Raw genomic sequence first — 17525 nt, 5'->3', positions numbered from 1 at the left:
ATTACAGGTACTGAGACAACGAAATGCAGTTTAGCTTCCAACCAGGCAGTAAAGTGAAAAGTAATGTACACAATCTATAGAATAAAATATAGAATGAATTGAATGATGAATAAACAGTGAGGGGTATGAATACACTAGATATACACAGCAGCCTGTGAGTAGTATGAACAGTGTGTATGAATATGCTAAGATATATAAAGTATGAAAACGGTAAGCAGTGCAAGTATAGTATAACATATATAGATATTAATTTCATGATGATAAACATTGTGGAACAATGATGAAAAATGTGAATGGAAGTGGCGAGGTAAAACTGACACCAAACAACAACAAACTTTTGCCGAGCCAATGGAGAGCTTCATCAGCAGCACGGGGTAAAAACCACCAATGAGCGCTCAGCTCGAGATACCAGCGACTCGTTTCCCATCAAGCATTTCGCCTCCGCAGCCCGTGGAGAGGAACTGCGGCGCCTCGCCCTCAAGGCTGCGGGCGTCTTTGTCCCACAAGATTTCAACGTCTCATGTGAGCGAGCCTCCAGAGCAAGTCGAACAAAATGACTAACCATCATGCAATGTACGAGCAAGACGTTGATCGAAATTGCGCAGGTCTCAGGTTATGGCTAGAAAGGATCCGTCTAGTGTAAATATGACGTCACGTTCTCGTTGTAACTCTCGTTGTAATCGGAGCGGCTCGGAAACACATCTACAGCAGTAACATGATGCAACAGAGAAACTGTGAGAGTAGTCCACATGTTGAAAACTGTCTGTAGAATGTGAGGAGAAACAAAAAGTGGGCGGAGTCTCGGGTTTATTTCCGTTCAGTTTGGCGGGTTATTTTGTCGATCTGAGGCCCAATCCCAAACCACGCCCTACACACTACCCCTACACACTCCCCCTCCGTGACGCAGTGAACTCCGTGGAGTGACACACCTCCCTCCTGTCAGATGGAGGGAGTAAACACAGCGACAAGCTTTGGGACAAACTCTCCTCTCTCCGGCAGAAACAGGAAATGCCCTAACTGTATATAACAACGGTTTCAAATCAGCATCTCTTTGACAACAAATACAATTAATGACTAAAATAAAACTCCAAACATCTTTCATTGTGTTGTAAAGCTCTTTTAGTTTTAAACCTGATGTTTATAAGCTTCTTAATTTTTGCAACAGTCTGTAAATATACACAACTTTATAATAAAATGCACACATTTACCTTTTTCTATACTAAACACAGGTATAATCCTAAATTAAAAACATATGAGGCAATCATGAGGTTGTTAACATCGCAGTTTATCAGTGGATGTTTGCTGGAACTACTTGTAAACAGCGTGTTACCTGACGGCAGGGCCGCCCCTGGCCAACTCTGGGCGGGGCCCCCTGTGCAAGGCGGGGCCCCATGCAGCCTGCATGATTGGCCTGTAGGGAGGGGCGGCCCTGCCTGACGGACACACACAGCGTTGAGACCGGTCAGGTAGAGACCGGTCGCAAGTTAGCACCGATGCAGACTCGCTGTTAGAGGGCTTGATAGCCCACTCCAGTACTGAACACTTCTACTAATGTACAAGATCTGAGTACTTCTACTTTTACTCAAGTACAAGATCTGAGTACTTCTACTTTTACTCAAGTACAATATCTGAGTACTTCTACTTTTACTAAAGTACAATATCTGAGTACTTACCATAGGTACTTACTTGTACTCAAGTACAATATCTGAGTGCTTCTACTTGTACTCAAGTACACGTTCTGAGTACTTCTCCCTCCTCTGGGATTCATATTACTGTTTCATTAATGTGTGTGTTGCATTTTACTGCTGTCGATGTTTAAGGTGTTGCTCATTGTTCCTTCTTTAAGGCTGTTTAATCTCTAGCAGTGCATTATATTCAATAAGATCATTATATGTCTTAGCGTCCTGTCAGACTTTGAGAGTTTCTCAGAAAACACCCTTCAGCTTTGTGAGGATTCGTTTCCCAGCTGATCAAGGGGCTTCTTAAAAAGCTAATGTAGCTTAAAAGTAGAAGACATGTGTCGACACATAAAAGAAAACACCATCCTTTTATCTCAACAATCCAAAATCAACTCTTCTGGAAAGTAACTAAAGCTGTTTGATATATGCAGTTACAAGAACTTTGTGTACCTCTGAAAGGCAGAGGAGTAGAAAGCATTCATAATTATAAAATGGGATCCTGAGGTACAGTTCGACCTCTGGACTCATTTTACTGAGGGGTCGTTCTTTGGCCGGTTCATTTATCAGAGCAGCTCATTCAATGAGGGACCAAGGAGACAAAGACAGTGTTAAGAAGATTTCAGCATTTAAAAAAAAAACTTTGTTGACACACACACACACACACACACACACACACACACACACACACACACACACACACACACACACACACACACACACACACACACACACACACACACACACACACACACACACACACACACACACACACACACACACACACACACCCAGAAGTACTTTTACTACTGTATCCTATTCTTTTCGATGGCTTTTGTATGATTAGTATGACAGATGAACAGATGCCTGGGCTTTCAACTAAAGACACAGCCACGCAAAACACTGCGGCATGTATACAGCTCCTTATGCGTACTGCCATTTTTGAAGTGCCGGAGCGGTGTTCCTTGCGCTCCAGCAGCACTACACCCCTGATCAGGAACCCCTGTCTGAGTAAATGTGCTGCTTGAAAACGATGTAATAATTCCCCACAGATCTGAAAGACTGAAAAATAACCATACTTTTCCACTTGATATTTTATTTTTGTCTTATGTTTGTGACCATTACACTGTGAGCACTTTTGTAGATGAACGAAGGGGTACTAGGGGTACAACGGGAAGTAACAACATATAAAATAACCGGGAGAGAGAAAAAAGAGAGGAAACTGATTTCTGAAGCCACAAGGTGAGGTTTTAATTAACCAACAAGCAAAGAGGGCTCACCAGCCAATTTGCAAAGTAAACTAATGATAAACAACCCTAACCCTAACTTTCTTATTAAAGAAAGTGACTAATGTACACAAGATACACTAGAACACATCTCCTAACAATTAACAAAACACAGGTTAAACTCCAAGGTCTCACATGCTGCACTGGTCACAAATGCAGCCCAGAGGAGAAGGGAGAGAGAGGGAGACTGCAGCCTTCCTCGGGTCCTTTATGGAGGCCCTGATTGGGGATTCGGAGCACCTGAGGGAGAGGCTGTACCTGTAGGAGACAGAACACACACATTATACAGCTCACAAGCAGCCAACATGGGAGCGACACATGGAGAACACACATCACTCACTGAACACAGATCTACACCGCTCTGAGCCAGGTCCACACCTACAGCTTCAGAGACGGGAACACCTCCAGCTTCAGAGACGGGAACACCTACAGCTTCAGAGACGGGAACACCTACAGCTTCAGAGACGGGAACACCCATATCCACAGAACTGTTACAGACAGACACAGAACTTAATGAAAAATCACCACTCTGTCGCATTGTAAGTGGGTGCTGGTCTTTTGTTTTTACTATAGACTGCTTGGAAGCTGCCACCTGCTGCTTCCAAGCTACACACTCTGCAACTAAATGACCAGGGTCAAGACAAAATAAACACAATCTCTTAGTCTTGGGACCTGGAAGAGAAACAGAATGAGCATTATAAGCTTTCCGGAAAGAGACACAATGAAAATAATTGCATTGAGCCAAAACAACACTGTGTGATAGCACAAGCTCATCCACCATAGTGGCGAAACACTTTGTCGTGGCAGGGTCACCTTTCTGGGCAGTGATGAGCGCCTCACAGGTCAAAGGCAGAGCCGCCTCTGGAGCAACAGTGACAGGCTCCATTACACTTTCAAACACGGTTTGAGGGTCCTTCACTAAGCCACCAACAGGGGGAAACCTGTCGTCAGATAGGGCAGAAGCAAACGAAGAATCAGCCAGATCAACATCCTGAGCCTGCTTACGGGCCTGAGCTCTGGTCAAAACACAAACCCCTCCGGATGAGTTAGGTCATCACCTACAGCACCAGGGATTGAAACGTCTACAACAAAAAACATAAAACTATTACTTTAAAGACCTCATCACCCTGGTTCACACCCGCACTCCATAAAATTAAGCAGCGAGGCCGCCAACTTGAACGTCTTTCAAATAAATCATCCCTCACAGTCCATTACATAAGCTACAAACTCCATCTCAATGCATACAGAGATGCTCTTATTGCTGCTAAATCTGCCTACCTCTCCAACATCTTCACTGACCCCTCCCGTAACCCCAGGACCCTCTTCTCCACAGTTAACAAGCTTTTCAAACCCCGTGCTGATAACCTCCCTACTTCTACTTCCGCTACTTGCAGCTCATTCTTCCAGTTTTTCACAGACAAAATTAACGCCATTAACCACTCCTTCTCAGCTCCATCTGATATACAAGCATGTCCCCCAACCTCCACCGCTACCATTTCTCCCCCCATCTCCCTTGACCTCCTGACTCCTCCTCCCCAGCGCACATCACCCCAGTCCTCAAAGACCTCCACTGGCTTCCTGTCTCCCATTGCATCAACTACAAAATTCTGTTCCTCACCTACACAGCACTCCACCATCTGGCCCCCCCTTATCTCACAAACCTTCTCACTCCTTATACCCCACGGTCCCTCAGATCCACCGCAGCCGGACTTCTATCCATTCCCACATCCACACTCTGCAGCTTTGGGGACAGAGCCTTCTCAGTGGCAGCTCCTAGGCTCTGGAACTCCCTCCCCCAAGATCTCCGTGACTCTGAGTCCCTCAGTCTTTCAGTCCCGCCTCAAAACACATCTTTTCAACTCTTTCTACCCATAATCCCCCCCCCCCTCTCAATCAACTTCCTCTTGACTGCCTTTTTTTGTTTATTTTATTTTACTATATTTACTTGTTTGCCTGTCATTGTTTGTCTACCCTCCCTCATACTGTAAAGCGTCTTTGAGTTGTGAAAAGATCCATCCATCCATCCATCTATCTATGCAGCTACAACTAGCCATAGAAACATTATTGAATCGATAAACTAAATATTAGGTGTCGACTTGTAGATGTATTTTTGTATGTAACCCAATGATCCCCGACAGGCAGCAGAGGGATCTTTAATCACAATTGATGGAGCTATATATTGTTTTATATTTTATAGTTAAACATATATTTTCTTGCTGTTTTTGTTTATTGTAAATGTATTATTATTTACGTGAGGTAAATTCGTTTTTTATGCTTTTATTTTGATGGTATGTTTGGGCACCTGGTGTTATTGTATATATTGAAGACAGGTGGTGGTGGGAGTAGAGGAGCAGTATGGGGCATATGTCGGGTTTTTAAAGTTTCTTTTACCAGCTAAAGCACAAGGTATAGATACCTATACAGGTAAAGATATAGGAAAATGGTTAAATGTATTTTGGTGATATTGGATCCTGGAAGGAAGGCATAGAAACAACGATCTTGTCTGGACTTTACTTTTGAGCTAATTTTCTGTTTTACTTCTCTACGATTTGTGTCGCTACAACCAGTGGTGACTGGTCATTAGGGGCACAGCCCCACCTAGTGTCAGCAGAAAGTATTACAAATAATGATTACAAAAAAATATATAAAATATATTTTAAGATCATGTTTAATCATCTGATTCGTCTGTACATTGCTGTTTTAGTCTGTGTTCTTCTAATTAGTGTCTACAGTGTGTGCCTATTGAGACGTTTTGAGCCATGTGGGACAAAACCCGATCATGCCCCTCCCTCTCACTGCCTAAGTCAGGGGTCGGCAACCCAAAATGTTGAAAGAGCCATATTGGACCAAAAAAAAAAAAAAAAATCTGTCTGGAGCCGCAAAAAATTAAAAGCCTTATATAAGCCTTATAATGAAGGCAACACATGCTGTAAGTGGCTATATTAGCCTACTATCAAAATTATAAGTAGGCTACAAATACATAATGAGCATTCATGATTAAATGTTTATTTTCCCTGCAGCGCATCCTGGAGAGAATGACGCACCACGTGACTACTCTGCTGTACGATGGTGCTTTAAGTTGAACTTCCATTATAATATTAATGTATTATGTTTCGTTGCATTGATGAAATTATAGAAATACAATAAAGAAATCAGATTTTTTTTGTCATTTTTATTTTAGGATTCGAAAAAACAACAACAAAATGTGCAACGTGCATAATAGGCCTCCTGTAATTTCAGGGAAGGGTTAGGTTAACCCTAACCCTTCCCTGTGGAAATAAAATGCAGTCCTTTTCAATCCTCAATAATACAATACAATACAATCCTCTTCTCTTTTCCCCCTTATCTGGGCAACAGACAGAGTGCAATAAAACAGCAGCCTTTTGAAAAGGTAAAGTATATACAATTAAAATAATACAGTTTAAGTTCGATTTCTGTGCATTATCCTCTTCTCTTTAGTTTTCTGCAAATGTGCAAGGGTAAAATACAGCAGCACCCTCTTCTCTTTTGACACGCACAATACAATGCAGCCATCCTCGGACCTGAGCAACAAAACACAATAATATCCCTGTGTCATTCCAAATATATACTGACAAAAATCAGAAATCACTTTATAAAAACAGCCACTTTGTTACTAAATATGTGCCTATGACAGGATTGTGTTCTTACCCGTTTAATGTGACTTCTGTTTTCGGACATCACTGGACAGCTTCTCAACATCGGGCATGTAAGATGTAACTTTAATCTTCACGCAGGACTGCAAGCTCTCATCTGTGAGGCGGGTGCGGTATTTGGATTTTATGTAGTTCATGTTTGAGAATATCTGCTCGCACAGGTATGTTGATCCAAAGATGGATAATACTCCAAATGCATATTTCTTCATGTTCCTATAACTGTCTGGAAGAGCATTCCATGTTTCAAACACAAGTTTCTCGGGTGTTGGGAGGCTTTCAATTTCGCTCCATTTGTGGCTTTGGGCAAGCTGGGCTTTCTGGCGAGTGACGTCTTCAAGCTCGGCTGTCAGACTTTTGAATTTGGACATCCATAAATCTTTGTCAGCTATATCAGCCATTTCCATTTCAAGGTCAGCTTGATTTACTCCTGGGAATGTGTGCAACAAGGACGGGTCAATCTCCAGGGGTGTGACAGGGAAAGATAGTGTCATTTTTTCCTTTCGGAACTCGCTAAATCTGCTCCCAAATGCAGTTTGCATATCAACGATCGCACCTTGTAAATAATCACCGTTGAGTGTGTGATCGTGATGGGCTTCTTTGAACTCTCTCAGGGAGGGGAAGTGAGAGAGCGTGCCTCGCTGTACATCTCTGGCGAATACAGTCAGCTTGCGCTCGAATGACAAAACAGCTTCCAGCATTTGCAGTGCAGTGTTTCCCCGGCCCTGGAGACTTTTATTCAGCATGTTTAGGTGACTTGTCATATCCACCATAAAGTGCAGTTTTTCCAGCCACTCGGTATCTTCCAGTTGCGGGTAGTTCAGGTTTTTGCTTTTCAGGAATGTTTTCACATGTTCTAAACAAGCAACAAAGCGACGCAAAACCTCACCCCTGGACAGCCACCGGACTTTGTTGTGTAGCAGGAGATCGGAATATTCGCTGTCAACTTCATCTAGAAATGCACGGAACTGACTGTTTAATGCTTTTGCAATTATCTTGTTCACCATCTCGATGACAAGGTTCATCACCTCCATACACTCCGGTGGGAATGTTTGTGCACACAGTGCTTCTTGGTGCAAGATGCAGTGAAATGCAAGCAGATTTCGATCCAACGCTTTCTGTAGTAAAGTCACAAACCCCTTTTGTGATCCTCTCATACTGGGTGCCCCATCTGTAGCCACTGAAATCAGGTGGTTGGTGTTTATTCCATTGTCATTTAAACACTTCAGCACAGCCTCACATATGTCCTCCCCGCGTGTTTGGCCTTTCAGTGGTATTAATTCGATCATTTCTTCTTGCGGCCCATCAGAGTTCACATACCTGCATAACAGCGCTGCCTGTTCAATATCGATCACATCACACGACTCATCACAGGCAATTGAGTAAGCTGGAGCTGAATTAATGTCCTTGATTTGCTGATTGGTGATGTTGTCTGCCATTTTAATGGCCCTTTCCTTCACTGTCTTTGCGGAGAGAGGCATGTCTTTAATTTTCTGTATTATCTCGGTTTTGGTTTTGAAGTCTGAAAATAGGTGCTCTGATATTTTAATGAATGAATCCTTCATGTAGTCACCATCTGTGAACGGTTTTCCACGCTTTATTATCTCCCGGGTTGCAACAAAACTAGCAGCAGTAGTGGAGTTTGGAGATGCAATCCACTTCTTAAATCTATCTTTGCGCTCCTCTAATTTCTCCAGAAGTAATGCAATCGCACATTTTCTCACACTCCCAACTGGATACTCGGCTGCAAATGTAGCATGCCTTCCATGGAAATGTCTTTCCACGTTACTCTTTTTGTTATTTGACAATTTCTCATTACAAAGCAAACATACAGGCAATCCTTCCGCATTGGCAATGAAAGCAAATGATTCGGTCCAAGAACTGTTGAATCCTCTGTTCTCCTCAGCTATATTTCTCTTGTTCCCTTTGGGATCCATGGCCCATGACACACCCGCCGGTTTGTTAGCAACAGTTAGCACCTCGGAGTTACGCGGTTAAATTACGCGGTTAAAACAATCCAGTCTAGCCCTGACCCTGGCACTACGCCTAGCTGAAACGTGTGTCGCAGGCTATGACGTAAATCTTCGTTGACAGAAATGTTAAATTAAATTAAATTAAATATTTATTATACACATTTTTACAGCATTGGATAATAAATTATATTAAAACAAAAAATATATTCACACCATCTTTTTCCATTTTCATATTTTTGAAAAAGCTCCAGGGAGCCACTAGGGCGGCGCTAAAGAGCCGCATGCGGCTCTAGAGCCGCGGGTTGCCGACCCCTGGTCTAAGTGAACGGTGACTGTAAAAACTACACTGTGCATGCTCAGAGTATTTTTCAATTTAATGTCTGTGGCAAAAAAACAATGACCATAGAAAAAACAATGACTGAGCTGTTATCCCCACCATATGTCATCTCACATAATTCAGAGCTGATTGGCTGCAAGTATGTATGCCGCGAAAAGTCTAGTGTGTGAAGAGGAGACGAGAGAGACGCGTCCCAAAACCAGGAAGTAAGCTGTGCATGGCTTCCCTCGATAAAAAAGCAAAGATTTCTCCATAGGATTTTAGAAAATAACTCGAAATAAGATCTGTGGGAAATGTACCGTTAGATAAATGAACGTTTTGTTCAGCCGGATAATATCCACATGTCTACCCTACTTTTATAATTTTCGAATCATAAATCTATCGATTAGATTTATGATAGACTTTTGAAACTACAAGAAGATAAGGAGGACGTTTACAAAAAAGTAATAGAGATTTTTGTCCAGAAGGATAGCCAAATGGACTTCATCTTCAAGTCAAGGTAAGACCGCAATTTTATTTAAAATGGGATCTTACTAAGAGAGAACAATTCAATATTTAAATGATACAATTACATTTTTTGGGTATTTTTTGTTGAACTGTCTGTTTAAAATTAATCGAAGCATCAGACTAAAAAAGCTTTTGAAAATATTATTATATTTTGATTTAGGTCAAAATATAATATTTGTAAACCTGAAGAGTCAGTGCCTCACCATCCATGAACCTCACTGCACGTCACTGAAGAAGCTTATATATAGTGTAAGGGGCTGAGAGGCAGGGTAGTGGGAGGCACCTACATTCCCAACAGGTGGCTCCATCCTCTTCCAATTAGCAGTATTGGGAGCAGGTGTGGAGACCTCACACCTGCTCCCAATACTGCAAGCAAGATAATTTCTGACGTGGAGCTAATCTGAGGTAAACATTGAATACTGCTTTCTATTCCTCCATCTTGTGACTGTGTAACTCCCTCTCTTGGATATCAGCATGTGAAGGACACTGTTCAGGAACTAGTTGATGCTCTGTATGTGATGACTACTTCCATTCTGGAGAGGATCACAGATACATGGATCCTGAGATTGAAGCTCAAGCCGGGGACCAGTGATATTTTTCTAACATTAAGTTTCCGTATTGAACTCAGTGTGCTTACCAACGATGAGTTCGACAGAACACTTCAACTCCAAAGTGTCTTCGTGGCCTGCAAGCTTTCCAATGACGACACCTTTGTAGTTTCCGCTGTCAGACGGAGTCACATTGGAGATGTTCACCAGCAGGATTCCTCTGGCCAGGTCCTCCAGGCTCACAGAAGTCCTGTGTTTGTATTGAGCATCTGCTGCGTCAGGATCAATCCATCCTTCATGTAGAGAGAAGAGGACATCCTTGGTGCCGTTAACGCTCCAGTGCAATGCTTTAGGGGTGAAGTTTTCGGGGCGATTGAAGCGACACCAGACTGTTGCATTAGCTCCTTCATCTGGCTGGATCATCTGAGGGCTGGCAGGACGAGGCGCTGCTGGGAAACAAAGGTAACAACTTTTACACTTCTGAAGATTTACAGCACGTCCAAACAACAAGGCAAGTAACATTTAAAGGCCCCCTATTATACTGTTTTTCATCAATATATCACAGGTCTCAGATATATACAGAACATGTCTCTGATTGGCTGATACGCCAAACAGATCATTGCAGCATCCCATAATCCCCTCTGTTTCAGCCCTGTTTCAAAAGTGCTGATTCTCTGTCTGTTACTTTAGATGAAAATAAGGAGCCACTCCCCACGCCCCTCAGAGAGATTTGGTTAAAAAGAAGACAATAGGCGCTTTCACACCAAGTACTTTTCTCAGGAATAGTTCCCGGCACTTTTCCCTGGAACTTTTATTTCCTGGAACTATCGCGTTCACACCGGAATAAGTCCCTGAGGGAGCCGCTGACGTCACTTCTTCTTCTTCTTCTTCTGCTTTGGGTTTACTGGCAGGCCGCAAACAACTTCACGGCGTATACTGCCACCCGAAGTCCCCGGAGTTGGGGACTTCAGTAGAAGCTGCTGGGACTCCCAGAAGCTTCTACTGAAGCCTTTCGAGTAAATCGCCAGAAGCGCCGACACCTCCTCATCACTCCACCACTCCCATGTTTTTTTTTGTGTTGCCATAAGTTAGTCTCTCTTCGTTGGTGCGCTGGGCTAATGCTAATGCTCATAATGCTAATGCGAGCAAATAAAATGGCGGCTTCAGAAAAACTTTTCAGTTTTACGGTGCGTGGTTTGCAATTCGCTAAAACCTTTTTCTCCCCAGGAAAGTGCCACCTCTCTAGCAGGGACTAAAAAGGGGTGAAAAGGTTTGCAAAATAGTTCTAGTTCCAGATATTTTTGGTGCGAACGCACAATCCCAGGAACGATCTGAACTAACCTGGGAGATTTACTCCAGTGTGGAAGCGCCTATTGGTGCTCTAGGAGGAGATTCAGGTGATAAGGTGGGTGGGTGGGGGGGGCAAAACATTGTTATGACATCATAAAGTGGCCAAAATCTGATCAGCTCATTTTCAGACAGGTTTTTATATAAATGGATATTTGAAAACTGAAACTTTCAGAATCTCTTTACACAGAGGGGACACATGTTTAATGGTTATTGGAGCGAGGAGCGGGCGAAACTCACAGAAGTCATTTCAAAACAAAAGCACTCGTATGCTAAAATACACTTTGAAGCACTACAGTATCCGGCTGAAGGTACTGTGATAATATTATAAACAAGGTGAATTTAGCGATGACAACGAAAACGGCCAAGACACACATTGAGCCCAGAAAACGAATTTTATTAAGGACTGTAAATATAAGCCTCTGTCTAAAATTGACAACATTGTTAGGAGATTTAAACTGGGACTCAGCACTAGTGAAACTACTCCCACAAGTACTATGAAGTACTTTTACTGTGTACTTTTCAGTAATCCTCTGTCAAAGTCCCCTCCTGAGAACAAGAATGCATGTTTTTCTGCTATTTTTAATAAGCCTTGAAGCCTTGCCTTGTCACTCTTGTTGGCCTCTTATGATGATGCTGTCTTTTAATATGTGATTATTTCTCTGCTGCTAGTTCGTACCTTGCAGATTCTTCAGTCTCATCAGCATCATCTTTCCATCAGTCCCAGTCAACATCTCCAGCACACTTCCAGTGTCTGACTCCATATGATATTGTCCTGATGCTGTAAGGGTGATGCCCCATGATCACAAAATGACCCAAAATGAGTGCCAAGGACCTCATATTATGTCATTAATATTACATCACCCATTATAACAATTTGCTTTCCTTTTTTCTCTTCTCTTAGGTGGGGTAGCTAATTTTGGAGAAACCAGCTCGAGTGCGCTAGGATTTGAAAATACACAGCCGGAACAAATCTGCCACTTCCTTACAGAGCCCCTCCTCCAACACACACGAACGCGCACATGACCAATGAGGGCACGAGATAAGTCTGTGCACAGATGGAAGGCTGACAGGCAGGTAGGCCATCCAGTTACTTTAGCCGGGCCGGCTCAGATGATTGGCTGTGCTTTTTACAGCACTACGGCTTCCACGGATGACATTTTTTATGGATTTTTTGTCAAAGCACTTCAGATATCATTGCTATCGGGATTTTAAGAGCATTCCATGGAATATAACAAAAAGTGTTTCTCGAGCCGGTTTCTCAAACTTACCTATCCCACCTTTAACTGTAAAGTTCTGTCTTTAAGTATAATACAATGAAAAGTCCTTTTCCTGCACCCTTTGAAGGCTTCAAAAACAGCAATTTTTACTGTATGTGTTTGGAGAAAAAACACAATCAATGGCCCAGAATTGTATATTGTATATATGCCTTTTTTGGAGCCTTTTTTGCAATATTTATTAAGATATCAGTTTACGTTCTATTTCAACTATTTTAGGCAGGAAACCTTTATTGACTAAACATTTTAAAATAATTTCCTATAGTTTAGAAAGGTTTTTGTGACAAATAATTTCCAAAGTAAACTTTTTTCTCATTTTATATTTAGATTTGAAATGTTTACAGACAACATTACATTTATATATTTTCCTCTAATGTTCAGTTTTTTTAAAATTATGAATCCATTTACTTTATTGTATTTCCTTGAGGCTGGGAAAGATATCCAGCATATATTTTAACATGCAAGTGTTGTAATACAAGTAAGTATATTATTATAACATGGAAAAGTAAATAAAATAGGTTTAATAGGAGGATGTGGATTTATTTTTCTTTTACCTTGTAATTACACAATCAAACCATCTCTAAATTAGATATGGCCTTCACTCACAATTTTGTGAATTGGACACATTTTTCGAAGTCCCATTGACAGACATGCAATGACTGGGACTGATGGAAGAATCTGAGAGAATGAACTAGGAGCAGAGAATAATCATATTTTAAAAGACAGCAGCTTCGTAGAGGCCAACAAGAGTGACAGTGTGTCAGTGTGCTGAAGGATAGACCAGCTATCAGGCTCTAAAGACTTTCCAAGGGGTAAAAATGCTGCTGCCGGAGTACTGACTGGAAGTATTGCTGATATCATGTCTACCATCCTCTTCAAATACTCTGTCCAACAATATCAGTCTCAGGAAGAAAGGCTTTTTAACAGAGAATTACTGGAAAAATATTTAGATGAAATTTAAAAAACTTGAATCACCAGATTGTGTTCATCAAAAAGGAGTACAAACATTCATGTGTTTGTTCCAGGTGAGTCTTAATTTCTCCATGCACTTTTAACAGACATGATTTGTTTCTCACTTGTCTCTCAGGGCTTCCAGGCTGTTCAGTATTAAACCCTTACCGACGGTGAGGTGAGTCAAACATGTGACCTCCAGCTGTGGGAGATAGACTTCATAAGACCCATTGTCAGACAGAGATACGTTGGAGATGGTCAGAGTCGAGACTCCTCTGGTCAGGTCTCCATGATTCAGAGTGGTTCTGTCTCTGTACTGAAGCATCTGGAGCTCAGGGTCGTCGCGCCGATTTCGATAAACATGAACGTAACGGTTGTGTCCTCTATTCCATTCCACTGTTTTAGAGGACAGGTCGATGGGGGGGGTCCAGACGACACTGAAGAGTCGCTGATCATCCCTCCACCGCCTGGACAGGCTGAGAGGGAAGACATGCAAGAGGCAGTGCTGCGGAGAAGAACATTTGGACAGTTTTAGAGCCTTTAAAGAAAATACTTAGTTGATGCTTTGGTGTGGGTTAATCATTCAAATTATACATTAAAGAGGCCATTAGGTTTTCCCTTTCCTGTGAGTGTGTTATAGGTTTTTGTGCATGTAAATGGTCTACAAAGGCTAAAATCCCTGTGTTTCCTCACATGATGAAAGTACTTTAATGAAGCCTAATCTGGATCCAGACCATGCTGGCCAAAAGTAATACAATATATTCTAAATGTAATGGGCAGACACTGACAGTGAAGTGAGAATAAAGCTAAGCTAATACTCCGGTCAAATTGAGAGCATTTTTAACAGGTAAAAAGACACTGACAATAGTCAAGATAAAAAAAGTGTGATCTTCATTCAAATGTAACTGTGTGCAGACTCTCAAATAAAGTTAGTGACTCACTTGAGATATTTTCAGCAAACAGCAAACACATTACGAGTTTCTTCATCATTAAATCCAGGAGAGAAGTTGATGTCCTGAATGTGACAGCTGAACTAACCCTGCAGAGCAGAGCGTTCTTCCTTCTGCCGTCATATCGTTGTGATTGGAACACACAGATGGCCAGTCCGCCGCTGTCCAATAAAAGCCAGGTTCATATTCTTGTTTCATGTTGTTGACATATTAGTCAAAGGTTTGCACAGAGTGATATATCTTTGTGTTGCGCAATAAATCAGAAAATACTGCATTAAAAAAGTAATTTCCTGCATGTTTTTACTGATAAAGTGTGATATAAATAATGTTCAGGCTTACAGATTGCTGTAGTTCACTAAACAGAGACATTAACATGTTTGGTTTTGAAAATGTCTGAAAAAGTAAAATAATAGGAGATAAATATCCCAAAATCTCCACATTTGATTATATTTTTTGTGTGTTTCTGGTCCTCTTTCAGTTGAGACACTGTATGAAGGATGTAGGAAAGCCAGAACTCTTGTGTGAACATTGGATAAAGCCAGGTTCATATTCTTGTTTCATGTTGTTGACATATTAGTCAAAGGTTTGCACAGAGCGATATGTGTTGCGCAATATATCAGAAAATACTGCATTAAAAAAGTCATTTCCTGCATGTTTTACTGATAATGTGTTTTATAAATAATGTACAGGCTCACTAAACAGAGACATTAATTACATGTTTGGTGTTGAAAATGTCTGATAGTGAGTTATTTGAGTTCCTGCGGATGCCTTAGGCTCAATGTCCGAAAAAGTGAGTTGTTTGAGTTCCTGCGGATGCCTTTCGGGCTCAAGAATGCCGCTCACATTCCAGCGCCTGATGGATTCGGTGCTGCGGGACTTACCGTTTGTGTTCGTCTACCTGGACGACATACTCGTCGCCAGCACTTCTGAGGGGGAACACCTGTCCCACCTCCGGGCCCTTTTCACGAGGCTCAGCCAACGCGGGTTGATAATCAACCCTGCAAAGTGACTGTTTGGGCTGTCATTGACTTCCTTGGGCCCTGTTGGTGCATCAGTCACCCACGGCCCCCATCTTCATTACCACCGACGCATCGGACTACGCCGTCGTTGCGGTGAGCAGTGGGTGGAGGGCGCCTGGCAACCACTCGCCTTGTTCAGCCGCCAGCTGACGCCCAGGGAACGCAGGTACAGCGCTTTTGACCGGGAGCTCCTTGGACTCTGGCTGGCCGTGCGGCACTTCCGATTTTAGCTGGAAGGCCGTGAATTTACGGCGTTCGTTGACCACAAGCCGCTCACGTTCGCCATGTCCAATGTGGCGGAGGTCTGCTCGCCAGCAACGACAGCTTTCCTACATCTCGGAGTTCACCACGGAGATCCAGCACTTAGCTGGCAAGTCAAACCTGGTCGCAGATTGCCTCGACTATACCCGCATGGCAGCGGACCACGTAACGGACCCCAGCGTCCAGGCCTTGAAGGGGCTGCGCCTGGAGGACGTGGTCCAGTCGTTCCCACCAGCTGGAGGTGGTCTGTGTTCGAGGCGGTGCACAACCTGGCGGTAAGCCTTCGGTGCGGATGGTGGCCGCGAAGTTCGTCAGGTGGGGGCTCAAAAAGGACGTGAGGGCTTGGGCCGGCACGTGCATGGCTTGCCAGCATGCTAAGGTGCACCGCCACACGAAGGCCCTCCTGGCGCAATTCCTAGTGCCTGAGAGGAGGTTTGACCACGTCAACATTGATCTGGTTGGTCCATTCCCAGGGTTTTACCTACCTCCTAACTATGGTGGACAGGATGACCCGTTGGCCGGAGTTGGTCCCACTCGCGTCGACAGTGGCTGACATAGCCCGGGCCTTCATTGCGACATGGGTGTGTCGTTTCGGCACCCCTTCAGACATCTCCTCAGACCGTGGTTCGCAGTTCACGTCCGAGCTCTGGAACGCCGTGGCCGTTAGAGTGTACCTTGTTATCATTCTAGCTTGACAGTAGCAGGTAGCAAGTTATTCTTTCCTCTGTAAACCTAATGGAAAATAAAGTGTGGACTTTAAAGGTCCCATGTCATGGCCTTTTCTACTGATCATAATTCCATTGTTGAGGTCTAGACTAGATTTATATTGTTCAATGTTCCAAACTCACATTGGTTTCTCATACAGCATCTCTGTATAGTATGTCTCTGTCCTAAACGGCTTGTTGGAGCTCCTGCCCCCCGCTCCCTATCAGCCCACTGAGCTCTGATTGGTCAGCTCGCCCACTCTGTTCTGATGAGTCCACCACCGTTACAGCGGAACATCAGTGATTATGTGTTACAATGGCGTTACCAAGCAGAAAATGACACCAGTAATGACAAAAATATGAGAATGCTGCGTGGGGTCTGGGTGCCTTGTTGGCGGGACGCTGCGAGGCTCGCTACTGCTTAGAGCGGATAGCCTCGCCGCGTCCCGCCGTCTCAGGCTAGGAAATCCACGGACTTAACGTAACGGCTCCGCGGATTGGTCCATTTGGGTATGGTCACGTCACTGTACCCAGGAAGAAAAAAATTGAAAAATAAAAATGTCCAACGAGGCGTTCTGAGGCAGCATAGACAGGTCTTTTCTGTGTTAGAGTTTTACTCGCTACAGGGTGTACTTTGAGAGTTTGTGACTCTGCAGACCGTTTACATGCAGGAAAAGCTACATAACACACAAGGGGACGGGTAATAACCAGAAAAGCGTGACATGGGACCTTTAACACGATGCCTTCGACTCCCATTCTTCGGCTCTACAGCGTGCACACCTACATCTTTTGGATTTGGAAAGGTTGGCATGTATGGTGCAGTGAGAAAAAATACTTAGCACTGAAGCTGACTGATTGCCTCGGACGTGTTTCAAGCGTGTTTCATTCAATACGTCAAAGTGCCTGATGTCATGCCTTCAGGAACAGTTACTAAATGAAACGCTCTGTATGATGTTGTCATTGTTTTGTTTTTTTACTCTGACCATAAAAAAATTCGAAATGAGGAAATCACCCTAAA

The 17525-nt window shown here is 43.1% G+C and overlaps 1 protein-coding gene and 1 long non-coding RNA gene across 2 annotated transcripts; one reads left to right on the top strand and one right to left on the bottom strand.

Moving 5' to 3' along the window:
- Positions 1 to 39: 39 nt before the first annotated feature.
- On the top strand, positions 40 to 12485 carry LOC307026808. Its single transcript, XR_013804459.1, has 3 exons — positions 40 to 522; positions 12018 to 12128; positions 12250 to 12485. It is a non-coding gene; the product is annotated as an uncharacterized lncRNA (long non-coding RNA).
- Positions 2903 to 16445, bottom strand: LOC307026811 (uncharacterized protein). The gene is made up of 6 exons (XM_079694945.1): positions 15405 to 16445; positions 14515 to 14684; positions 13742 to 14078; positions 10088 to 10447; positions 3303 to 3418; positions 2903 to 3220 (listed from the first exon to the last, which is right to left on the bottom strand). The coding sequence occupies exons 3-6, from the start codon at positions 13896 to 13898 to the stop codon at positions 3110 to 3112; spliced, it is 744 nt and encodes a 247-aa protein (XP_079551071.1). The 5' UTR covers positions 13899 to 14078; positions 14515 to 14684; positions 15405 to 16445; the 3' UTR covers positions 2903 to 3109.
- Between the last annotated feature and the right edge of the window lie 1080 nt (positions 16446 to 17525).

This window comes from Notothenia rossii (genome assembly GCF_949606895.1).
Source record: "Notothenia rossii genome assembly, contig: scaffold_227, whole genome shotgun sequence".
Taxonomy (NCBI): domain Eukaryota; kingdom Metazoa; phylum Chordata; class Actinopteri; order Perciformes; family Nototheniidae; genus Notothenia; species Notothenia rossii.
This window is presented reverse-complemented; position numbering and strand designations above follow the sequence as displayed.